Genomic DNA, 26,957 nt, shown 5'->3' on the forward strand with positions numbered 1-26,957 from the left:
TACCAGCTGTACTAACTCTCCAGCCCTTAAATTTATGATTTACATATCATCAGCAAATATGATTTTTATACTTGGGTTTGCATAAAAACTTGAGTGAAAAGAGGGTACAAAAATTATGAACAGCCTTGTAAAGATCTCACAGTGACTCAATAATAAAATCTTAAAATAAAAAAACACTCCACAAATCATTGAAAGTTTGGATTCATCTTGAATTACTTCTGTATTTAAGGTATTACATGACCCCATCAGATTGGAATTTATTCTTGTAGAAACTGTTCAACTTTAAGTTACCTGCTATAGGAACTGAGAATTTGCAACACAATTCCATATTGCAACAAATTTAGAATCTAAAGTTATATTGTATTATATGTATTTTATGACTATAATTACATTAAAAATCACATCATGATACACAATAAAAAAAAAGAAAAAGAACAAGAGGGGCTGGAGTGATAGCACAGCAGGTAGGGCATTTGCCTTGCATGCGGCCAACTCGGGTTCGATTCCCAGCATCCCATATGATCCCCCGAACAGGATTGATTCCTGAGTGCATGAGCCAGGAGTAATCCCTGTGCATTGCCAGGTGTGACCCAAAAAGAAAAAAAAAAAAAGAGGTTGCAAATGGAAAAAAATTCTCAACTCCTGGTAGAGCGCAGAGCGCAGAGATTTTAGACCTTTGTGTGCCCACAGACTGCCAAAAATAGGGTAAATTATTTTGGAGCAGAAAGAAAAAACACTATTTACAACAGGAATATTTATATGCTAACATTTATAATAGTACCACTACCCAGTCCATCATACTCAGTATTAAATACCAGGAAAACTGGGCCATCAGGCCAATTCCACAGAGCATGTCTGAATGGGGGCTGAAAACCTCTCATGTAGTTAACAATATCATATCCATGTCGTTAATTTCTGATTTGATTAGTCTGATTGTACTGCCACTTTACAGATACCTCCCCACCACTACCCGGCTCTTTTAGTTGAGGAAAGGACCCACCTGAGATTATCATCAGCTCCCCCAACCACCACCAAGCTGTTTTCAGCTCGAATCTTCTCCCGGAAGTCCTCCATGGCTTCAGGGTGACACTGCAGGGAATTCTGACCAATGACAAAGAGGACTGGTGTCTTCATATCCAAAAGTGGATCATCCACATCCTAAAACAGGCACAGATTGTACAATTATCCAGTGCAATATCATTCAGTATGGGCCTAACAAGTCCACTCAGAAGAGACACTTGGGAAAGAGAAGCCGCTGAGCACCAGGGTCCCAGCAATCAGCTGCCCCCTGCACTTACCCCTCTGGGGCCATCCACAGTTAGCAGAGGAAACCCAAGGCAGACAACTGCAGTGACATACTCCATCACCGACACCTAGATATAATGGAACAGTTTATCTCAATGTCAATGAACTTCACTCAGCTATATCCTACTCAGAATTCGATTTTGTCCTTCCTTCCCTGTCCTAAATTCCACATATAATCCTGGAGGCAGCATTGAGTGCAACAGAAACGTAGCACATGTCACAAGCAGCCATAAGCTAGGAAACTCGAGTCCCAAAGGATACTAGCAGACAGCTGACCCCAGACTAGGGGATTTAATATGTCCCTCTTATCAAACCCTTAGAGTCCTTTTACTTACTTTTCCCACCACTAACCACAATTTCTTTTGAACTCTCTTCTTGACATGCAAATTTCTCCAAAACACTTCCTGACTGAGTTTTGTTATCTCTGGAATAAGGATTTTGGAGAAATGCCTTTCTCTTGTGGCCCTAAATGTCATGTCCGACTTAGCAAGAACACATTAAGTGGCAGCGACTAAGTTTTTCACACCTCATGATTACCAAGGTATTGGAAAGGTCAAGGACAGGTAAGCAAATTAATACACATAAACAGACATGATAAAGAGTAAGTTCCTTAATGCCTTAGAAAGGGACATAATATGGTAGTTAAAATATTTGTTTCTGGAAATACCGTAAGTTCTCCATTTACCATCTGAAGGATACCAGTTACTTCAAAGTTATTAATTCTCCCCTAACCTTTTTTTTTTTTTTGGCAGGGAGGGGAGGGGGGATTGGGCCACACCTGACAATGCACAGGGCTTATTCCTGGCTCTGCACTTAGGGATCACTGCTCGCAGGGCTTGGAGATCATATTTGGTGCCGGGGATTGAAACCAGGCTGGCTGTGCACAAGGCAAGCACCTTGCTGCTGTACTATTGATCTAACCCTAGCTTTTTCTAATTTTTGGCAATTATCAATAAATTTGCTACAAAAGCTCAAGTGCTAGTTTTTGTTACATACATTTCAACTCAATTGTGTATATACCAAGAAGCCAAATGCCAGATGATATATTATTAGTATGATCTAAATACTAGGGCATTCAACCACTTAGTTACTATATATTACAATAAACTTTAATAATTTTATAAGACTGTGAAGTTATCAGAACATTTCTTTTGCTCTTTTTTTTCCTTGCTTTTTTGGGGTCACACCTGGTGATGCTCAAGGATTACTCCTGGCTCTGCACTCAGGAATTACTCCTGGTGGTGCTTGGGGGACCACATGGGATATTGGGGATAGAACCCGGGTCAGACGCGTGCAAGGCAAATGTCCTACCCGCTGTACTATCGCTCCAGGCCAGAATGTTTCTACTATAGCAAAATTTTTTATTTTTAACCTCAACTTCAAGCTGTCAGTATTTACTGTCCTTTCTGAAATTTTTATACAATTTAAATCATTCAATATGTGCTCCTTATTTCATGATATTAAAAAAAAACCTCTTTAAGAGAGATTGTTGTAATATATACACGGAGGTATTTGAGGTTTCCTTCAATATAAGGGCAAGAGAAAATGGGATGGTTTAGACAACAGAAGTCTGGCCATGAGCTGACTCAACTGGTGAGGGGTTCAAGCTATTTAATAAACTGTCTATTCTCCTTTAACTTAATTTTTTAAACTGCATATGGAAGTTTGTAATACAAAGTTGCCTCCTCCTGTTTACAAAGCTATTTCTAGCACAGGAGTACCTAAAACATAAAAAAGGGCTTAACGGTAGCAGAAGCAGAAGAATTTGTCCCAGGACAAATTCTAAATAAGATGGGAATTACTTACATGACAGGCCACCAAAGCTCCTGTATTCCAGCCAATCAGGATAATGGGTTTGTGGGGAAAATGGCTGTGAATCTTGTGGGAAAAGAAAGAAGTCAGTAAGACAGGAGGCCATATATGGGTACAGAACATGCCTGGAATGCCAGGTATGCCAGAGAATTGAAAGAAACTTTCTCACCTCTAGTACTTTGCTTCTCACGGCCCCAATCATGTGCTCGAGACACTGCAGCACTCCGACCCCACTGCCATTGTTTAGTAGGTGGGTGGCCACTGGGATGACCTAAAGGAAAGAGAGTTGTAGCCATGCGAGCCGAGTTTAAGTTTCAAAGTCCCTTTCATCTATCTCCATCCACCTTAAATAAATCCCTTTGGCCTTTCGTAAGAAGCAATTGAGTTTATAAAAAAAAAAAAAAAAGATTTTTCAAATTTATTTTGGCTTTATTCTGTCTTGTGTCTGAATAATTCTCTAAGACTATATTCCCATCAAGAAGAACTTCTTGCTCCCCAACCATACCTTGCCTAAGCAGGAGAGCTGAGACTGCCAGAAACGGTGGCGGCGCGAGGTGGGAAACACGGCGCTGGAGGGTCCGGAGGAGGCGATGATGATGAGAGGTGAGCCAGGGAGTTTGCTCTAAGGAGAGAGAGCCAACGAGTGAGAAGTGTTCTTTCGTGACACCTCAAGTATCCTGATAAAACCTTTCTCTTTCCAACCAATTCTCGCTTGCTTATTCAACTATGCTAAGCACTATATACAATCAATCACTAAAAATATATATATTAAGTAAGCATTTACAATCCTCAAGAGCCTAAGCTTAATTTTTAAACATTTCTTTTTTACTGGGGGGGGGCTTTTTGGGTCACACCTGGCAATGCACAGGGGTTACTCCTGGTTCATGCGCTTGGGAATTACTCCTGGCGGTGCTCGGGGGACCGTATGGGATGCTAGGAATCAAACCCGGGTCGGCCACGTGCAAGGCAAATGCCCTACCCGCTGTGCTATCGTTCCAGCCCCTAAACATTTCTTGAGCTAGAGTTGAGTCCTGAGCAGGCTGACTTACAGGTTTGTTATGAGAAAGCACCCCAACAGCAGGGTCCCAAGGCCTTTTCAGTAGGAGGGACAACGCTTCTGCTCCAGCAGCTCCGGTTTTCGTATTGGATGACACAAGCATTCGGTCAATCAAGGTAGGGATCTAGAAGAAAGGAAAGCAAAGGCATTACCGGTGGAAGTAGGAGGCCTACCTATAAGAGATCCGGCAGGAGAACAGAGCTATACTAGGATCCAGAGACTTTCGTCAGGAGGGCAAGTTTGAGTAAGTGGAAGCAGGAAAGTATGCCGTCTCTTATGCCAACAGGTAAATAGAATCCTTTGGAAAGCATTAAGATTTAACTGTATTGCTATCCTTTTCCCAAAGGACTGTACTTTTGAGAAACTTTCCCAACAAAGCTTATCAAAAATACGGCACAAGGGCTGGAGCGATAGCACAGCGGGTAGGGCGTTTGCCTTGCACGTGGCCGACCCGGGTTCGATCCCCAGCATCCCATATGGTCCCCTGAGCACCGCCAGGAGTAATTCCTGAGTGCAGAGCCAGGAGTAACCCCTGAGCAATGCCGGGTGTGACCCAAAAAGCAAAAAAAAAAAAAAAAAATACGGCACATACTCATACTCTGGAGAGCGAAAGATTAAGCATGTAATGAATGCACTCTCGATACAAAAACAACAACAACAACAAAGAGAATCTATACATGCACATATAAAGAAATGGTCAAGCAAATTATTTACATAGCTACATCGTGAGGATAAATTTTAAACACTTAAGCAGACAGGGGCGATGGCTCAGTGCTAGAACACCTGCCTTGCATGTATGAGGGCATGATTATTAACTATGGCACCATTACACATTGATGAGTGTGATCCTTAGCTGTGTCAGTGTGACCCACGGAGCTGCTGCGGCCAAGTATGCAAGTACTGCAATGAGATCTGTAACTCCAGCACACTGCAATGATCACAATAATGAAGGGAAAGGAAGGGGAAACATTTTAAAGAGGGGTCAGTGATGTGGCTCAAGTGGTAGAAGCACATGCCTCCTATGTGAGAGGCCTTGAATTCGATCCTTGGAACCACATGTCCCACACCACCCCAGCACCTGTTTTCAGTTCATACCAGGGCTTAGTCCTGGCTCTGTGCTTAGGGATCACTCATGGAAATCCTCAGGGGACTTACATTTGGTGCTGGGGATTGAACCAGATCTGCTGCATGCAAGGCAAGTGCCCTTACCTCTGTGCTATCTCTCTGGCCCTGAATGTGGCTCTTTTTTTTTTTTTTTTTTTTGCTTTTTGGGTCACACCCGGCGATGCACAGGGGTCACCCCTGGCTCATGCACTCAGGAATCACCCCTGGCGGTGCTCAGGGGACCATATGGGATGCTAGGATTCGAACCCGGGTTGGCTGCGTGCAAGGCAAACGCCCTACCCGCTGTGCTATCGCTCCAGCCCCTGAATGTGGCTCTTTTAAATAATTAATTTTTGTTCTGTTTTGGGAGTGGGGGAGGGGCGCATACCCAGCTGTGCTTAGGAATTAATCCTGGCAAAGCTCCAGAGACCATACTCACAGTGGGGGTATTCAGCCCTGCCCAGGTGCCATGCAAGGCAAGGACCTCACTCACTGTACTATCTCTAAGACCGTCATTTTAAAGAATTTGTAAGCACTCCACTCTGGAAACACATGCATCTAAGCGCACAATCTTCTTCTCTTTTTGGCCTTTCTTCTCCCTGGGAAAATCCTACATTTTCCTTAGAATCAGTATCTCCTTCAATAAAATTATATTGTGTCATTAAATAATTTGGAGGCTAGAGAGATTGTACAGAGGGGTTAAGCTGCATGTGGGCAACCCCAGTTTGATCCCCAGACAATGCTGGGAGAGATTTCCAAGGAGAGACCAGAATAACCCTCAACAATGCTGGGTGTGGCTCAATACCCCATTCTCCTCAATCTTAAAAGAGTTTTTTATAACACAGAGAAATAATGTTGCTAAAATGTCAACCTAATACAGTAAAGTTCAGTTATTTGTATTCAGTAACAATGTAACCACTACGCTAAAACTGATCTTTATGGAGTTATAAGGGACTTTTTTGTTTTATATCTCTGTATTTTCTAAACTTCATCAGTGAACATCAGGTGACTAGGAATTTTAAAAATACATTTTCTTCTTGTGCAACACCTTTAAGTAGTAAGGTGTTTAAAAAAAAAAATCTGTCATTGAGGCTGAAGTGATAGTACAGCAGGCAGGGTGCTTGCCTTGCACGTGGCCAACATGGTTCAATCCCTGGCACCCGCATGGTCCCCAGTCCTGCCAGGAGTGATGCTTGAGCAGAGAGCCAGAAGTCAGCCCTGAGCACTACCACTAGATACTTCCTGGGCCTCCCTTCACAGGAAGCAGTACAAGGAGTCTGGGACTGTCTTTTCATCTGTCTTTTTCTCCATGAGGAAATCAGATGCTACAGAGAAGGAGCATTTCTGTTATGGTCATCCCCGAGCCTGGCTCACCATAGGCCTACACTAAATGTTTGTTGAATGAATGTCAAATTTCTGATCATACCCATGATTAATGTATCTCTAATCCTAAGTTTAGTTCTATTGTAGCCTCAAACCATTTTTCTTTTGCTTCTGAACAAACTCAGATTCCTTCAACTTAAAAAAATGCAAGAAAACAATTACCCTACAAATTAAGGAGACATGTTGCAGAAAGCTGTTGGCAGCAACCTAGAGAAACAAGAGAGGCTAGCTTCCTATCAAGAAAGAAATATTTTTAGAAATGTCAAGAACTCATTTAAAAAAGTTTCAAAACATATCAAGAACTAAAATAATTAAAAATTTAAGTTGTTTTAGATTGCAGGACATTATGTACTGAAGCAAAATGTTGATGGTAACACTGTAATTCTTTTTTTTTTTTTTTTTTTTGCTTTTTGGGTCACACCCAGCGATGCTCAGGGGTTACTCCTGGCTTTGCACTCAGGAATTACTCCTGGCGGTGCTTGGGGGACCATATGGGATGCCGGGGATCGAACCTGGGTCGGCCGCGTGCAAGGCAAACGCCCTACCCGCTGTGCTATCGCTCCGGCCCCAACACTGTAATTCTTAACAGAATTCTGGCTTTATTTCCAAAAGTTGTGCTGAGCCTTCTATTCAGATGAGTTAATTTAATTTTTTAAAAACTCATATTATAATTGCATTATTTTTAGCAGCAGCAGGAACCAAATTTAGGCCTTTCACATGCAAGGCCACGTGTTCTAAAACTGAGCCATATGCCCTGCCCTAGCCACATTTTAGAGATGAAGAAACTCAAACACTAACCAAAGATAACTTTATTAATGTTCAATCTGAGATCAGTCAGGTAGTTGGCTCCAAAACCCAAACTTCAGCAGGCTAGAGTAATAACTAAAATGACAATACCCTGCAATTATGAAGTTCAGCTTAGTGCAATACTATTTAAAGGGAAATGCAATGTTACATCTGATGAAAAATTAAGAACTCTACTCAAGAGGATATAGTACAGCGGTGAGGGTGCTTGCCTTACATGCGGCTGACCACTGCTTGATCCCCAGTATCCCTTAGTAATTATCCCAAGAGTAATTTCTGAGTGTACAGCCAGGAGTAATCCATGAGCATAACCGAGTACAGCCCAAAAACCAAAAAAAAAATTAATTAAAAAAAAAAAGTCAAATTGTTGCTACTGAAGGCTCCCCCTGAGGAGAGACAGGGGCTACCATACTTCTCTGCTCTGGAAGGACCCTTCCACCCACACCCCAACTTAAGAACATCATGAGTCTGCTTCACACCCTAAATAACACTCTTCACGAGGAAACTCTTCATCTTCTCAGTGGTAATTTCTTTATCATCTCATGTCACAGGTGACTCAGACCACAAGCAGCAGAGCTGCAGAGGTGAAAAGGTCCTCGGGCTTTCAGGTTCTATACCACGTACTGGAAGCCACAGGGCTACAGATGGTTTGCAGTTAACAGAAATGTGATGACATTATGTCTCAGATTTTTAATAGCAAAACTCATTAGCTTCAATCATGCCCTCCAGGCTAACCAGGCAATGACCTCGTCAACCCCGCTTCCTGAATCCACAGCAGAAGCTGACTCCCGCAGGACAGGGCGGATGCCAATCACAGCCTTACCTTCCCTTTCAGTGTCTGCAAAGCATCCAGGTAGGCTGCCAGCATAGGCAGACTCAAGGTTTCCACCAGGGAGGTGTGTAACCACTGGATCAGCTTTGTGTCCCAGCTCACACTTGCCAGGGCCTGTCGCACTCTCCTTGCACACTTGTCCACAGCAACTCGGCGTAGCACTGGCTCATTGCAAGCCTAAGAAACAGGATAAAACTTGAGGATCATTTTGATAGCACTAGGAGTAGAAGGGACTCACAAGTGAGCCAGCAACTGAGGCTTGAATTAGGGAGAGGCCACCGTGGGCAGATTTCTGGCACCTTACCCCTTCATTGGCCAAGCGGGCAAGCCGATCAGACTGCAAGGCTTTAAGAATCTTGTTGAATAATTTATTCTGGGCCATAGTCCAGCCAGTCCTGTAAGAGAAATTGAGGAATCAAAGCCAAAACTTTGGGTCACTCTATAAAAGGCATGTACACAGCATAAAGACTATGCCCTACTTTTGTTCCCACTATGAGAAAATAATTTGAAGTAACTTAGTCTAAGATCAATCATCAAGCTAAACCATAAGACCCAGAGTCTGGTCCCAGCCCTGCTCATCAATTATTGTAGCATACATTAGCAATGACCACACGTAAAATAAAACTCACAAATGCTTTTATGGTTTTTGATTTTTTTTTTGGTTGGAGGGGCTAAGAGGGGATCCTAAGCAATACTTAAGGGGGTTGGGGCTGCAAGGGCCCGATGATGTAGGGGTCAAAATCAGGGCTCTAGATATACACTCTAGATCTTTGACCTACTTCCCCAGTCCCTCAAAACCTTTTTTTAAAAAGTATTAGTAAAGCTATTTCATTAGCAGCTAAAATAATCCCATCAGTAAATGGGCAACGTCACTACACAAGCATAGTTGAATTTAACCAGCTGCAATATTTCACACAAAAAGGCAAACAGATGGGCAAGCATTTTAATAGATTAAATTATTAGCTAAGAGGTCTCTTTAAATTAACTTTAGAAACAAAACCATAACAAATGTTTATTCCTTCCCCACCCCCCGCACCCAATAACCCACTCACCTTTTCCCATTTATATTATTAATTTTTTTGATATTGCAACTATACCCAGCAGTGCTCAGTAGCCACTCCTAGCTTTGCCTAAAGAAACAGGTGCTGTTGGGATTTGAACCCAGGGCTCCCACATGAAAGGCATGACCTCCAGCCCTCTGAGCTATTCCCCAGACTTCCCATGTGAATTTTTAACTGGTCTTTCTATGTGTCACACATATAATTTATTTTTGAATACTCTGCTATATGCAAGTTAACGTTTTATTATTCAGAATATAAGATTGGCAAACAGATTTCTAACTGGTTTATCTATGCTTTATTCGGATACAACTAAGCTGTAAGTAATCTGCAATTAGAAAACTATCCTGCTGATCTTAGCCCTACCTTATCATACCCAGAGGAGCTGTAAGCATGAAGATCCCCCTCCAGTTCAACTCAAATTAATAATCTTCCTAAGGGTACTAAGGAAAGGAAACAGAAGCTACGTTAAGTCTTTTACCGAACTCTTCCTTCCATAAAATAAACTAGCAATTGCTTTTTTAAGAGTGCAAGACCCTAAGAGCTAGAGAGATAGTAAAGCATACAGGGCACCTGCCTTACACGCATCTGACAGGTGTCGGATCCCCAGCAGCCCATATGATTCTCATGAGCCTGAGCACTGAGCCAGGAGTAAGCCCTGAGCACCACTAACAGTGGCTCAAAAACAAAATCTTCTTTTCCTTAAATATACATTTAAGGGGCTGGAGTGATAGCACAGCGGGTAGGGCGTTTGCCTTGCACGCGGCCGACCCGGGTTCGAATCCCAGCATCCCATATGGTCCCCTGAGCACCGCCAGGGGTAATTCCTGAGTGCATGAGCCAGGAATGATCCCTGTGCATCGCCGGGTGTGACCCAAAAAGAAAAAAAAAAAAAAATATATATACATTTAAATACACAGTACTGAAGAAAGTTCAATGGGCTGAGACCCATACTTTGCCATGTGGGAGGCCCAGGTTCAATCCGAGGCACTATATAGTCCCCCATAAGAACTGCCAGGAGCAAGCACCAAACTAGGAGAACATTAAAAACTGTGTAAGCACTGCTAAATGTGGCCCCCCAAAATAAATAAATAAATAAACACACACACACACACACACACACACACACACACACACACACACGAGCTGCAGTTCTCTACAGTGACTCTCTGGTGGGCTTGAGTGAGAGACAAAGAACATTCACTCACAGATAATTTTTATTTTTGGTTTTGATGCCACACCTGGTAATACTCAGGGCTTACTTCTCGTGGGCTCAGGGAATTATATGTGGTGCCAGAGATTGAACCCAGTTCAGTCACATGCAATGCAAATCCCGACCCCAATGTACTAGCTCTCCAGCCCCAACACAAGTAATTCAAGAAGTACAGAGATCTATTTCCATATTCATATAACTCTTTGCTTTTAATTGCTAATTCAACTACACTGATGGATATTCAGGTTGTGTCTCTTTATTATTATCACTAATTACAGTGACCATCTCTTCTTTTCCCATCAGAACATATAACTAGGCATACACGCTAACTCTTTTAGCTCTCTCCCTTGTGCTCTATCTACATCAGAGGTTCCCAAACTGGCCTACCACCCTCCTTTCAGAAAAAAAACAATCACTCTCCCCTGGAAATCCACCTTATTTAAGCAGATAGAGAGTGTCCCCCCACCCCACCACACCCAAAATTACCACCTCCGTTTCCCTGGATCAGCCCAGCACTGACAGGAGGGTAGTATCGTCTATGCTGGGAAACAGTAATACACACCTGAAATGGTCAGGTAAGGACCTATGAGCACACGGGAAGCCCACCTACTCCCAAGCACTGCCAGTAATGCTGAGTACTGCCATAAGCACACCTGAGTACTGCTGGGTGTGACCCAAGAACAAAATACCAAGAGTCAGGGAAGCATCTCTGTGGGATAAATTTCTTAAAATGGGAGTAAGGTGTCAAAGGCTATCTATGCTAAAGTCGTCAAGCTCCCAGTTCTGTGAAAATAATACATCTTGACCTTACCTATGGCAATAATGCTTGTTAATAATTAAACAGGTTAAGCAACATTTCAGATTTAACACTCTTGAGCTTTCTTAGACTACTGATAATGGTGCAAATTTTGATTCTAAGAATATAGTATGAAACATAATTCATTTCACCATCAGCATCATCAGAGTAAAGTACCATCAGCATTTCCAAAATTATCCCCTTATTACATAACAGAATGTTTTCTTTGTTTCTTACTCTGTACTTATTCTGAAACTCAAAATGACAGGAGCAAGAAAAACTATGTGAACAAAGTGGGAGGGGGCTAGAAAGCTATTTGAAAATTACTACTGTATACCAATGGTAGCTGAAATTAAATTAAAAAAAAAACCACATTGTTGAGAGTCTAAAAATCTAAAAATGTAAAAGGTTCTTTGGACTGTTGCTGGGTACATAACAAAGTGATTCTAAGAACTGAAGTATGTTCTATTTTGTCAGCTTCGTGGGAGGCTGGAAAATTAAGTGGGCAGGAAAAAAAGTGATCTAACCCAAGATTAAGATAAAGAGCATGTAAAATATATAATTAAGGAAAAATTTAAAAACAGGAGCCAATTTCATATACAAGTCTAAACAGTCAAAGGGCAATGGGAACTGTGGTGAGTCAACACAATCCCCTCCCCACCTAAACCTATTCAATTTTCATAAGTGCAAAAATGTCTTTTCTTTATTCTTAGATGAAGATTAGATCATCTTATGGTCCTTATGTTCTGACTAAATCTGAATTAAGCAGGTTTTTTTCCCCAGCAAAATAAAAAACCGAGAGGTACCACATCTAGCAATGCTCTGCCCAGCAATGTGGGCCTAGTGGTGGGTGGGCGGGTGTTCAGGCCCAGAGTGCATTGTCAGGACCTCCAGTACAGTAAAAGCCTGATATTTCCAAGGAAAAGTGCTCTTTCTCTGAGACCTCTGCATGGGAGACTAAATCATTTACTATCTACAGTGCTTAAAACTCAGAATTCAGAAAGAGATACAAAAAACATTAGTGAGAATCAACAGGTCACATTTTTTAATTCTTTGTTTAAATACCAGGAGAAGGGCTAGAGAGAGTACAGGGGTTGAGGCACCTGCCCTGCACATGGCCAACCCCAGTTTGAATCCCCAGCACTGGATATGGTTCCTCAGACACCAGGAATGATCCCTGAGCGCAGAGCCAAGAATAAGCCCTGAGCTCCACAGGCACAGCAACTTGATCCTAACAGTAACGTTGCTATTTGGTAGTTTGGTTTTGTTCCTGGGTCACAGTAGCAGTGCTCAGGGCATACTTCTTGGGGGTCACTCCTAGCAGCCCTCAGGGGTGCCAGGAATCGAGCCTGGTCAGCTGCATGCAAAGCAAGTGCCTTCCCTGCTATATTATCTCTTTAGCCCCAACACTGCCAGTTGGGATCCCTGGCGCCACTACCAAGTGTGTGTGATCTCCAGCACCACAACCAGGTGTGTGCAAGTACAACCAAGAGTATATGACTTCCAAAACCCAGTTTGTATGCACATGCCCCTGCTTCCTAGCCCTCCACACACAAGCAATAACAAAGGGAAGTGAAGAATTTTTAAAATAACAACAACAACAAAATCACTAGGAGATAAGCCTAGGTAAGTGGCTCAGTGATGGAGCACATGCCTCGTACGCACAAAGCCCAAGTGCTATCCCTGACACGGCCCATGAATCACCAAGCATGACCTTCAGCCAAGTGTGAGAGTACCAAAATCAGCAGTGTGAGAGCAATCCACAGCAGTCAAGTGTGCAATCCCTGGACACCACAAGATGGCAAAAGGAAAGCATAAGGAAAGGATGAATGAATAAAGGATTTAAAAAAAAAAAACTATGAACGGGAAGTGGGGAAGAGGGAATAACAACTGAAAGATCTTAGATTCAAAATCTCAAAACATTCAATTTCACACAAAGACACACATAATACTGAAAGATAAAAATTAAACAACGGTATGGCAGGTAGGGCTCTTGCCTTACACATAGTCGACATGGATTTAATTCCCACACCACATATGGCTCCCCACAAGTGTGTCTCTGTGCTCAAGGGTCACTTCTGGCAGGTGCTTGGGGGACCATATGTGATGCCAGAGATTAAACCCGGGTCAGCTACATGTAATGTTAAGCTCCTTACATATTATACTCTCTCTTCAGCCCTTTTACATGTCTTTTGATTTTATTCAGTCATTTTTTTGGTTTGTTTTGTCTTGTTATCCCTGTGGTGCTCTGGGGTGTCAATGGCGGTACTGAGGATAGAATCTAGGGCTCTTGCATGCAAACTAATCACTTTGGTCCTCTCCCACATGTCATCTCGCATGTGGAAGCTCCTGACTTTATTTTTCAGTCAGTTACAGAAACAAAACCTTTTTTAGAACAAATGCCATATAAAAACAAAAGGCCAAAGCTGGTATATGAGCTGTAGTCATCAAGACTTAAATTCTCTAAAAATTGGAAGGGTCAGGGGGTGGAGAGGAGAGAGAAATAGCACCATGGGTATAGTGCTTGACTTGCACACAACTGACCCAGGTTAGATTCCTGGCACCCTATACGGTTCCCGTGAGCATCACACCTGGAGTAATTCCTGAGTGCAAAGCCAGTAGTAACTTCTGAGCATTCTGGGAGTGACCCAAAAACAAACAAAAAAGATGTGTGTGTGATGGTGGGATGGAGGGGGTGTCCCAAACCTGGTGGGTCTTAGGACTTACTCCTTGCTCTGTGCTTTGGGATCACTCTTGGCAAGGCTTGAGGCTTCGGCATCTAACTAGGGTCAGCTGCCTCCAGACCCAACATTAAAATTTTAATCAGACAGAGAGTGATATTTAGATTATCAAGAGCTTGGGGCTATGGCTCAGTATCTACCCTGAGGGCTAGAGATCACTGTGCTTAATTCCTGGCACCACCCCATAAGCAAGAGTGATCCCCGGGACACTGTCATTTGGGACCTCTAATGTCATAACAAAGTGGCAACACAACCAAAAGCATATGAGCATTAAAACAAAAGTGTGTGTGTGCACAACTAAAGCGTACAATTCCTGGCAAGCACTGCAACCATAACTGTAAGCCCTGAAACAAGTGTGTGATCTCCCAGTTTTCACAGCATCACAAAAAAAGGGAAAAGATTTTAAATAGTGTTTCAAAAAATGTCTGACGTTACCAGACAAAGTGAGAATCATTTGGATGAGGTTTTTTCCCCTACACACAGCAAATTATCAAAAATAACTCAAGAAGGTAAAGAAAGACACAAAGAAAGCTGTTTCTAACCCCACTGGTAAATCAGTAAGCTTTCCAAAAATAAAATGAATTTCTAGGGAGCTGGACTCAAGTTTCTTCATGAGTTCTGCATGTGGGAAACTGTAATTTTACATGATTTTATACAGGAAGAAAGCAAGGTGCAATTTAACAATCAAGACAAGGGAAAGAATGCAACAATATGATTATAATCAGAGCATAGGATATTGTAAGCTCCAAACAGTCTACAGCTTCAGAGTTCTAGGACCAGATGATACAATAGTGACCTCTGAAATGGAAACCAGTTAGTACCACCAAATAATAAAGAGAGGTAAGTGATCTCTAAAATCTCATTAGACGTTAAAAAACCATGTCTGAGTTAAAGTGAACACTGACTAGTCGTAACTGCCAATATGTGGCAATGTCATAATGGGACTAAAGCCCACAAGAGAACATACAAACAAAAGGTAGAATTTGGCAGTGTTTCTCTGCAGGATGAGGCAGGAGAAAGTGTGCCCTGGTCTACTAAGTCAGTCAGCCCTGCCTTGAGGAAAGGTGGGTGCATCAACTACTCTAATGAAAAAGGAAACTTTCTACTTGCCATCCACTTCTGGCAAAGAATGTCTTCTCTGACTTTGCTACTTGAGGATGGGGGGAGGTGGGACTGTCTGAGATGGTACTGGAGTTAAAACACTCGTCTTACATTCTACCAGCCCTGGTTTGAATCCCTAGCACTTGGCTGGACTCACCAGCACCATATATGGTTCCCAACCACCACCAGCGGCACGCCACTCCTAGCACAGAGCCAGGAATAGCTGGAGCACGGCTGGGTGTGGTGCAAAAATGTATCAACACACATTCCTACTAGAAATGAAGAATTTGGTACTGTCACTCAAGTGTCTCATAGCCTTGTCATTACAGGTCCCTAAAAGCTGTGTTTCCTAAGTACTATTCATTCTGACTTTGATAAGCACAAAGAATCCCAATAAAAAAACTGATCACAACCATGAGTAAACTGATAAAATATTAAGTTCTCCTATGCAGTTTGAGAAATTGCAAATGGAGAAAACTAATGGTAAAACCACAACAAAACACATAATCCTGTGAGGCCACTTTGTGACAAATCTTTTCACTTAAAAAAATTTGTTGGGCCACAGAAGGGAGTGCTCAGAGCTTACTCCTGGCTCCTCGATCAAGGACCATTCCTGCTGGTGCTGGGGCGCCCTGTGCAAGCAAGAGCCCTACTTGCTATACTATCTCTCCAGCTCCTCTCTTTTTACTATCTTCAAAGAGAGGGTACATGGGGCCAGTGAAATAGTACAGTAGGAAGGGTGCTTTACCTGCATGCCACTTACCCTGGTTTAATCCCCAGCACCCCATATGGTCCAGAACCCCCTCCAGGAGTAAGCCCTGAGTAACGCTGAGTATGGCCCAAAACCAAAAAAGTTACTAGAGAGTATAGAGAGAATGCACAGAGTACAATGCTTGGCATCTAGAAAGCACTCACCAAAAGGTAGTTTTATTTTTGTTAGTAATGCAATCACTGTAGAACTGTTGTTCCGTTGTTCATCAATTTGCTCCAGTGGGCACCAGTAACGTCTCCATTGTGAGACTTCTTGTTACTGTTTTTGGCATATCAAATATACCACGGGTAGCTTGCCAGGCTCTGCCATGTGGAGGGGATACTCTCGGTAGCTTGCCAGGCTCTCCAAGAGGGAAAGCAATCACTACAATTTACTATTATTAATGGCAACAACAATGCAACTGTTTGCCAAATTCATCTACTCCAGTTGCTGATCTTCATTCACAACCGTTTTCCTTTTAAGTAGAAACTCGAGAAAATGTCCCCTTAGGATATTACAAGAATTCCAATCCCAGATGCCAAATGACTCTTTATAGCTCTTCAACCAAGCAGCAGAAATGCTTCTCTTCAATTTTGACTTCACATAGAATACCTGCTTAATCTCATTTAGCTTCTGATTGATTCACAAATCTTGACAATTTGCCTCACACTTACTACCCAATTAATACTTTCTCTTCATTATAAATAAGAGCTCTTGGACAATGTAGCAAGTTTACCACCTATGAACTCTAGAAGTAAGGACTTTAACAATATCCTATGATGCAGTAACAAAATATAGTGAGCCTTCAGGGAAATGCAAATTAAAGTCATCTGAGATGTCACTTCATACTAGAATGGTAATAACAGTAGCAATGTAAGGTCAGATGAAAAGTATTTCCAACAATATGGTGAAATTAGAACTCTCACATGCTAGTAGTGTGAAAGTAAAATGATGGAGTCCTTCCAGAAGTCTGGAAATTCCCCAAAAGTTAAACATTAAGTTACCAAAGACCCAACAATTCTAGACCTATGTAATATATACAGTACAAATAAAGACATGTCCACACAAAAACCATGAGGTGAGATAGTATGAGGGTTAAGTGCTCATCTTGCTGTAGCATACTCTGCCTTGATCCCTGGCACTGTATATGGTTCCTCAAGCATTACCAGAAGTGATCAAGCTGAAAGCCCTGAACACAGCTGGGTGTAGTCTCACCCCCAAAACACTAAGCACAAAAACCAAGTACACAGGTATTCTTAGAAGCATTACTGTGATAGCTGAAGCATGTTAGCAACCTAATGTTCATCAACAGATGAAGGGATAAACAAAGTGGAGTATACCTACACAACCGGAGTACCATTCAGCAATACACAGGAATAAGTACTAATGCGTGCTACAACACAGACTATCTCGAAAACAAAGCTACGTGAAGGGACCAATCATAAGACCACATGTTATATAAAACATCCTAAAGAGACTATTGATTTATTTTTGCCATGACAGTGACTAAAGCCAGGATTCACATACGAAAGGCAGGCACGCTATCACTGAACAACATCTCAGATCAAGAGGAGGCAAATTTAGAAATACAAAGTAGTAGTAGACTACATAGCTTGGAAAAGTGGGAAGTGATTACTAAAGGGTATAGTTTCTTTTTGAGGTGATAAAATATTTATCAAAATGGGGCCAGAGTGATAGTATGCTGATAGGGCATTTGCCTTGCATGCAGTCAACCTGGGTTCAACCAGGGGGCACCCCACATGACTCCTTGAGCCCATCAGGAGTGATTCCCTGAGCCCAAAAGCCAGCAGTGAACCCTGACCACCAGCGGATGTGGCTCCCTCCTCAAAAAAAAATGTTTATCAAATTGATTGGGGTAATGAACAAACTAAAAAACACTGATTACACACATTAAGGTGAACTGTGTCATATATCAACTTTATCTTCATAAAGTCATTATGCAATCACTGGTAATGTTTGCCAAATGAACAATAACAATGACTTCAAGTGGAATGCTGAGTTTTTAGCACTGTGGAATAAAACAAGCAGAAAACTCATGAAAATGGGCTGAAATAGTCCCTTAGAAACACTGCAAACCAATTTTTTTTTTTTTTTTTTTGCTTTTTGGGTCACACCTGGCAATGCACAGGGGTTACTCCTGGCTCTGCACTCAGGAATCACCCCTGGCGGTGCTCAGAGATGGGATGCTGGGAATTGAACCCGGCCGGGTTGGCCGCGTGCCCTACCCGCTGTGCTATTACTCCAGCCCCTGCAAACCAATTTTTTGTGGGTGTTCTTTGTATGTATTTCTTGGCAGTAGTGATCAAACCCAGGGCCTCATACATATTAAGTATGTGTTCTAGCACTGAGCCACATGCCCAGTCCCATGTAAATTTGTTTTAAAAAGGCTTTTCAAGCAAGCTTGTTAGCTTTTTATATGACCCTAAGACATTTTTATTTCCCTAGTTATAGATGATATAAAAACAGTGTTTCATGTGTGTGCTGTGTAAAAGGGGCTCCCAAGCAATGCTCAGGAACCCCAGGGACCATTCCCAATCATGCCTCAGTGTTACCGTGTACCAGGTTCACTCCAACAGAACTCAGAACAAGGCCATACCCAGTGGTGCTCAAAGGACCATGTAATTCCAGGGATCAACCCAGGGTTGTAAAGCATGCACTCCAGCTGTCTGAGCTATCACCCCATCCCTACCATAGCATCTTATAAATAAGTATCTGTTTAATATTAATGATTTTTTTACTCCGATAAGGTAACTTGTGCTATGTACACTACAGGGTGGTCATAGCTATCAACTATGACTCACTTACTCTAAAAACACTAGGTACCAGGCAATGTCCCTGTTGTCATGAATGCAAAGACAGCTAAGATACAAGCACTGCTCTCAAGGACATCACTTTCAGGCGGTATGGTGCTGCCAATAGGTCAACCTGTATCTGCGGGGTGAGTGCATCAGCAGCCTGATGGTGCCTTCAGGCTTGCTAATACCCCAAAATTGCTGCTGTGCCTTTGGCCAGACCACAACAACTTGGGATCAAGTTTACGAAGAAATTAAGCAGCCAAAAGTTAGGTATGTGGGAGCCATGGCCACAAACCACCTCCAGCTCAGCTATTCAAGCTCATTTACTGGCTTTATTTCAGAGACCTATAGATAAATCTCGAAAGAGATCAAAAGCCGCAGTTAATCTTGTACCTGCAAATGGCTGAACAGACCATAATAAATTGGGGGTGGGGAGTGGGGTCTGGCCTGGTGGCCCATCCAAGCAGAGCTCCACTTGCTTTCACAATCCATATCCCCGGCCTGACTCCACTGTCTCAGGACGGACCTCCCCAAGATATAATTTGTTGAAAATTCAGTATGCTGGTTTTGTGACTGAAATCTACAGGCTTTCTCAGGGTCGAGATGGGCTACCTTCCCCCACCTCCCTGTACTTCCAGAAGCCCTGACAGTCACATCCATACCCAAAGCTGCCACTCAATTAAAAAGCTACTTCAGCCTTACCATCCTGATAAAAATACCAAATGCTCCGAAAAAACACCATGACCTCTTAGCACCTGTATTGCAAACCATAGTGCATAAAAGGAAAAGAAGAAAGAACAAGAAGGAAAGTGCCTCCCATAGAAGGAGACTGGGGGTGGGGAGTGAGGGGTTGGAGGATGGTGATGGGGAAACGGGACATTGGTGGTGGGAGGTGTGCACTGGTGAAGGGATGAGTGCTGGATCATTGTATGACTGAAACCGAGTTATGAACAGCTTTGTTATGGTCTATCTCACGGATATCCAATTAAAATTTTTTTGATAAAGTAATATGGAGTTCATGCCCAATTCAGTCAGCTTGATCAATGGCTGAATAAATAGCAGTACTCCTACATTAAAAAAAAAAAAGATATCACTTTCATAGAGAATTGTGACACAGACTTATGAGCATATTCTCAATTGTGTGGCTACTAGCAAAATAAGCTCCTAGTAAATAAATTTCAGCGACTATGATGATTCAAAATAATTTGTGTGGTGCCATCAGCCCTTCAGTGACCAGTCCTTAAGAGAAGTGGCCTACCTGTTGACATGCTCCTCCCAGTCCTCTGGCGGGGGAGGGGCATCTGCATCAGTCCTGGCAAAGATGACGTGCCGTTCACACTCATTCATCACGCTTCGTGCCTTCTGATTGTCATAAAGTGGCACAGGTGTTGATGTGACCGTCTCCACATCTATTGGAACATCTGATTCACTGAAAACAAGTGGGGAAATAGGACCAGACCACATAAATACAGGGGTTCACGCAAGTGTTTTATTTTGTTCTAGTTTTTTTAATGTCTGTTTGTTATGGGGCCCCACCCGGCGATGCTCAGGAGTTACTCCTGGCACTGTGCTCCGGAATTTCTCCTGGAGGTATTTGGGGTATCATCTGGGATGTAAGGGATTGAACCCAGGTTTGCCACATACAAGACAAACGCCCTACCCTCTGTACTATCACTTCGGTCTCTTTTCACAAGAATGTCTAATAACAAGAAAAATAATCTGGTTGCCAAATTAGGCGATTAAATAGTTTTCAAATCTATCTAAGCACATCATGTTCACAGCCATTTTTGATCCAGTTCTCTTTACCACATTACCGAAACCTTCATTCTCTGATATGATATGCCAGTGGAAAACTAAGTCATTTATATGAGCCTATGCAAAATAATGAGTTTTCTTTTGTATTGCTGTTTTTTGGGTCACCCCAACAGTACTTAAGACTTATTCCTGGCTCTGCACTCACAGATCATTCCTGGTAGTGCTGGGACTATATAGGGTCAAACCAAGGGTCAAACTATGTCAGGATCAAACAAAGATCAGCCATGTACAAGGCTTATCCACTATACTATCCCTCCAGCCCAAGCGTTAAAGTTAAATTTCCCTTAAAAAACAAACAAAACCCAAAAAAACTACCAAGTATGTTCCATAAGAAAATAGCCGATTGCCTCAACATGTTTTCTAACAGAGTGACAAAAAAATACTCCCTCCAATGAGAATGAAATAAAATGCATTTCATGTGTTTAAAACATACAACACAATACCTCTAAGATTTAATGAGAGGAATTAAAAGATAAGGCCTCTATTCTCTAATAAACCTAAAACCTGTGCTAAAGTTTTAGGTTTACCAAGTCAGATTAAAAGAAAACTATGAGCAACGGGTGACAGTGATAGTGACTGGGACCAGAGCGATAGTACAGCAAATGGAACACTTGCCTTCCATGTGGCTGACTGGGGTTCTATCCCTGGCATCCCATATGGTCCCCTTTTAATCTCACATTAGGTCAGATTAAAAGAGATCTCCCGGGGCCAGAGAGATAGTGCAGTGGTAGGAGGAGGTTTGCCTTGCACCTTGCACCCTGGTTTGATCCCCAGCACCACATAGTCTCCCAAGCCTGCCAGGAGTTAAGTCCTAAGCACTGCCAAGTGTGCCCCTTCCACCCCCCAAAACATATATGTATGTGTGTGTGTGTGTGTGTATATATATATATATATATATATATATATATATATATATATAAAGAAAAAATCTCCAAAAAAGCTTATCTAGACACAATTTGATCAAACTAGATTATAGCAAAAGATCTTTAATTGAAACACATTAAAGTGAAAAAGAACTGTCAAAGACACTTCTCTAGCTCAATTCTATCACATACAAAGTAAATCTGGAAGAAATTTCTTACCCTACCATACTGACCCTCTGAAAGCATAATAAAATCTATAAAGATTTTAGGTCAATCGCTGGGTGACAGCCATAACTCAGAGAGAAAGCAAAGTCTTGGTAGTATTCTCCCACACTCAGCAAGGTAGGAAAAACAAATCTATTACCATAAGGTTACTGTTAGCACTGTTGGGACATGTCAGAACCCATCTAAATAGAATAAATGACTTTTTTGTTGTCTGGTTTTGGGTCACACCTGGCAGTAGTTAGAGCTCACTCCTGGCAGTGCTCGGAGACCATGTAGGGTGGTGGGAATCGAACCAGAGTCAGTCAAGTGCAAGGCAAGAGCCCTACCCATTGTACTATCACTCTGGCCCCAGAACAAATGATCTCGTAGCAATTAAAAAATTTCGACTTTTGGGGGCGATAGCACAGCGGGTAAGGCATTTGCCTTGCACACAGCCGACCCGGGTTTGATTCCCAGCATCCCCATATGATCCCCTGAGCACCAGTAGGAGTAATTCCTGAGTGCAGAGCCAGGAGTCAGCCCTGAGCATCGCCGAGTGTGACCCAAAATGAAAAAAGAAAAAAAAAATCGACTCTCCACTTAGGGATCACATCCTGAGATGCTGGGGGTGGAGGGAGGATAATGGGGCATGCTAGGCATGTGCTCTACCACTCTACTATCTGAGGTACATTCCTGGCCCTAAAAAAAGAAAAAAAAGAAAATCAACACTCTAGCCTTTTTTTTTTCTTTTCCTTTTTTGGGGGGAGTGGATGGAACACTATTGATGCTCAACGCTAAAGGGACCAAGTAGTGCTAGAGATTGAGCCAGGGATTGAACCGGGGCTTACAGAAAACAAAACATGAAGTATCTCCACCCTGCCCCTCCCCCCACCCTTGCCTTCAACAGTTTTAAAAAAAAAAAAATCCACTTCTTTCTACAGACATAATAGAGCAGGGGAGATGCTAACCTTGGATTTGATCCCTGGCATTACATATAGTCCAGGAGCAAGCACTGTAGGGTTGGACGTGGCCCAAATACCAAGAGCAAGCAGTCCTCTCCTAGCTGGAGATGTGGCTTAATGGTACAGCATATGCCTCGCTAGATGTGTGAGACCCTGGGTTTGAGCACTGGCACTACAATAAAGGGGGGAAGGGGCATGCTAGGCATGTGCTCTACCACTCTTGGTTTTCCTCTTCAAATCCTATTATCTAAGTGGATTAGCTGGTTTTCCTTCCTTGATCATTAGATGTCCTGAATTCAGGTGTGTACACACAGGCCCGATCTCCTCCACTTCTTAATTGAAAGAGCTGTGTTCCGAAGTCCCCCGAACTCTCCCCCAGTAAAATCCTAACACCCCCCCCCACCCCTCCACCACCTGCGCTGTCCTACTGCCTCCTGTGAGACCTAAGGCCCCCGACTCACATGGCACTTTCATGCTGCCTCCGGGGAGTGACAAAGAGCATGCGGGTGGGGCGGGCACTGCTGGCATCCGGGTGGGCACTCCACGGCTTGGCATAGCTGTGGTCCAGGAAGACCAGGTCCAGTTCCCGCTCGTGCACCGAGAGCTGGAAGAGCAGGGAGGTGCCCATGCGTCTGGCTGACGTCTGGAAGTCCCGCTCCCCACCCCGGTGGGCCATGTCAACAGAGGGTCGGCAGGTCAGAGAACAGATCTCTGCATGCTAGTCACCTGCAGCGGAAAGCGCGAGTCAGTGCAAACAGTCTCGGCGTCCTCGGGCCGAGCGCGCCTCACGGGCGCCCGTCACCTTCTCGGGGGCATAACTCGGGATCCGTTATGACAGCACACCTGCCCCTCCGGAGGGAGAAGCCCCCTACCCACCCCCACGCCCCCGCCACCAACCAGGCAACTGGGGGTGGGGTCGGCGTCTGCCCAACCGCGAGCCCCGGACGGCAGAGGCCGGGCTGGGGCGGGACCCCCGCAGGCAGCGGCTCGGTCCCCTGAACCGTCGCCCGGCCGACCTAACGGAGGACGCCTGGGGGTGCGTGCGGCGAGGGAGCCAGGCTTGCGGGGGGCGGGGGGCGGGGACCGAACTCGGAGCCCTCGTGCTAGCGCGCGGGAGTTCTCTCTTCACACGCCGAGCGCCCAACGCTCGCCCGCACCCTCGGGCACACCGCCCGCCACCCGGCGGGCCGCGCCGGGGACCCTCGGGAAGGCCGCCCCGGGGGGCCATCGGCCCCAGCATTCGCGCCACGACCGGGCCAAGGTCGCGGTCGCCGAGAGAGGGTCGCACCCGCCCCGCCTCCGGTCCGACCCGGCGCCCGCGTCACGGCCGCTCGGTCCCTCCCCGGGCCCGCACCCCCGCCCCGCCCCCGGCGCCCGGCCCCGACTCCAGCTCGCGGGCCCCGCCAGCCCGGGTGCCCCCGAGGCCTCAACGAGGCCGCTCGCCCGCAACCGCGGTCCCCACCTCCTCCCCGCCACCCCGCCGGGCCGACGGCGGCTCACCAGCCCTCGGAACGCCGCGCGCGCGGGGGCCCGGGCCGGAACGCAGCGCGCGTGCGCCGAGCGCAGCCCAACGCGGAAGCGGGTTCGCTCCCGGGCGGAAGGGGCGTGCGTGGCAAAACCCAGACCGGAAGTGCCCGCGCGAGCCGGAACAGGCAAGTCTCCGGAAGTTTCCACCTCGCTGTCTGGACAAAGCCGCCGGTCCCACGTTTCATTGGGGCTGTGAGGACTGCCGGCTCCGGACTGGGCGCGAGGTGGGGGACCGAGCTGACTTGAAACCTTTCCTTGCGCGGTGAGCAAACGCGTGCCGCTCTGGACCACTTACAGATGAGCTCCAAAAGCGGTCACACGAAACAAAAAAAAATGTTGAAAGTGGCTTTGAGAGACCGGGACCGGAGCTGCAGTACAGCGGGTAGGATGCTGGCCTTGCCCGCGGCCGACCCAGCATGCCATATGGTTCCCGAGCACCGCAGTGCAGAACCGGGAGCAACCCCAGAGCATTGTCGGGTGTGGCTCCCCAAAACAAAATAAATAAAAAGTTGCTTATCTCAGCACCGCATATGGTTCCTTGAACACAGCCAGGACGTGAGGCCGGAGCACCTGCTGGGTGGGCCCCCAAACTCAAAAACAGAAAGTTTCTTTGATGGGACCCGAGAGATAGTACAGCGGGTAAGGCTTGCCTTCTATGAAACTGACCTGGGTTTGATTCCTAGCATTTCATATGGTCCCCTGAGCCTGCGGGAGTGATCCCTAAGGGCAGAGCCTAGCAGACATGGCGTTTGCCTAATATGTGGCTGACCCCAGCACCTCATATGGTCCCCTGAGCACTGCCAGGAGTAATTCCTGAGTGCAGAGTCAGGAGTAACTCCTGAGCATTGCCGGCTATGACCTAAAAAGCCAAAAAAAAAAAAAACACCAAAAAACATGTTTATATTATTTCTAGACTGGCCCATTTCGATGCCAAGGTAGCTTCACTGTTCGCTCTGGGTCCATCCCAGTCCCACGGAGGGACCTCTGAAGCCTGAGTCTAGTAATTATGATGGATGCCCAGGAGTAGACATTTCCGAGTTAATGAACTCCCAGATATTAGTGCAGCATTAGTGATCTTTCTGTGTTTAAGCAAAGAACATTGCTCTAGAGTAAAATATGGAAAGGCTATAGGGGAAATAGAAAAGCAAATAATTCACTACAAATACAAAGTCCAAAAATACCAGAAGTTTGGACATATAAATAACCAAGACTGATTTGATGAATGTAACAATGAGAGGTAAAGCACAAAGGAAAGGTTAAAGGTAAACTCAGGTGATTAGGGGTGCTCGTAAGAGCACTGTAAGCTTCTCTTGGGGGAGGAAAAGGGGCACCTCACTGATGAAGCCTAATAACTTAGAGTTATCATCCAAACATTGTGAGGCGCCCCAGAGTGTTCTAGAAGAGATTGTCTAGCCAGATTATTAATGGTGGTTTCATGAAGGGGGAGACACTTGAGATTGAACCCTGGAGCTCCAGTAGTTCTAGAATTAGAAGCATTGGTGAGGCCTGTGTAGATAGAGTAAATGGACCTAACACAGCCCAACACATCTTTCTTTGGCCTGCACATTACTTTCCAAATGTTGCAAACATTTTTAAACCTGGGTGGTTTCATGCAAAGTCCAATTATCTGGAATCTCTAGAAAACAGAGGCCCTGGCAGCTACCAGGGCCAATTTCCTGAATGCCAGGCATGAAATTTGCATAGTCCTTCACTCTGGCCAGCTTCATTCAACCTCCTGGGCTCCTGTAGCATCTGATTTTTATCACATACGTGTGCACGCATGCTCACGCGCACACACGCACGCTCACACGCATGTGCACTCTAGCGCGCACACACACACACACACACACACCCCTAGCCTACCGCTAAAAGCAGATAGATGTCACTAGAATGGAAAACACAGCCAAGGGTCAAGTTTAGTTCTTTCATGTTGACTAGCAGATATGTTCACTTTACTTGGAAACAACTGGGGGTAGAGACTGTGAGGTTTGCTTAGGACCAAATGGTGGCCAGTTGATGAGACAGCAACATCCCTGGAACCAAAGGTCACTCTGCTGCCCCCATACAGGGATTATGGCCCTTGCCAAACCTGTAGCCCCCAGGTTACATTCTATGCTTATGTTTCCCACCCAAGACACCTTAAAAATTCCTCTCAACCTCTCAGGATGGCTCTACTCCAGCCTTTACCAGAGCCCAGTTATGGTCCGCCCAGGAGTGCAGCCCAATAAATTTCTCCTGTTTCCTCACTTTCCTTGTCTCTGTCCCACTGTCTGCACCGGGAAAGGTCTCAGATCTATCAGACACAATCCAAAGAGAAAGACACATAGGACTGAAGTGATAGTACAGAAGGTAGGGTGCTTGTCTTACACGTGGCTGGCCAGGTTTGATCCCAGGCAACACCTACGGTCCCCTGAATCCCACCAGGAGTGATCCCTGAGCACAGAGCCCCTAAAAACCCAAGCAATGCTGAGTCCTGAGTGCTTGGAGTGAAGTCGGTGGACTTCCATAGGTGGCTTATGTAAGGTGGACAGGCGAGAGACAGTTACTTTCTCCGGATCCACCTCTGCTAGCCCAGGACTGGCTGGGAAGAATAGGACTGATAAAAATCTGTGGATGAGCCCCTGTGTGTCATGGGCCAGAGCCCTGCCAGCCCCACTAAGTAGCCATCAAGCCACACCTGACATTCACTCGTCCTTGGCATGAGAGTTAATCACCACCACCTTTGCAGGAAAGAAAAGTCAGTCTTAGGCCTTACCCATGCCTTCCAAGTCTTTTGTGTTTATTTTTGGTTTTTTGCTTTTTGGGTCACACCT

General features: G+C 44.6%; 1 protein-coding gene across 5 annotated transcripts in view; it reads right to left on the minus strand.

The window, feature by feature from the left end:
- Positions 1–24,206, minus strand: part of KANSL3 (KAT8 regulatory NSL complex subunit 3) — a 44,350-nt gene extending 20,144 nt beyond the window's left edge. For 3 of the 5 annotated variants that reach the window (XM_055120381.1, XM_055120379.1, XM_055120383.1), the window contains exons 1-11: positions 24,118–24,206; positions 23,079–23,343; positions 20,032–20,202; positions 8,602–8,692; positions 8,289–8,474; positions 4,167–4,298; positions 3,623–3,739; positions 3,287–3,388; positions 3,112–3,183; positions 1,299–1,373; positions 1,001–1,158 (exon numbers count right to left, since the gene is read on the minus strand). In XM_055120381.1, coding sequence (XP_054976356.1) covers positions 1,001–1,158; positions 1,299–1,373; positions 3,112–3,183; positions 3,287–3,388; positions 3,623–3,739; positions 4,167–4,298; positions 8,289–8,474; positions 8,602–8,692; positions 20,032–20,202; positions 23,079–23,293 — 1,319 coding nt within the window. In that variant the 5' untranslated portion in view covers positions 23,294–23,343; positions 24,118–24,206. Of the gene's footprint in view, positions 1–1,000; positions 1,159–1,298; positions 1,374–3,111; positions 3,184–3,286; positions 3,389–3,622; positions 3,740–4,166; positions 4,299–8,288; positions 8,475–8,601; positions 8,693–20,031; positions 20,203–23,078; positions 23,970–24,079 lie in introns of those variants that run through there. The other 2 variants (XM_055120380.1, XM_055120382.1) reach the window with 2 other exon arrangements.
- Positions 24,207–26,957: the final 2,751 nt, after the last annotated feature.

The sequence above is a fragment of the Sorex araneus genome, chromosome X, assembly GCF_027595985.1.
Source record: "Sorex araneus isolate mSorAra2 chromosome X, mSorAra2.pri, whole genome shotgun sequence".
Lineage (NCBI taxonomy): Eukaryota > Metazoa > Chordata > Mammalia > Eulipotyphla > Soricidae > Sorex > Sorex araneus.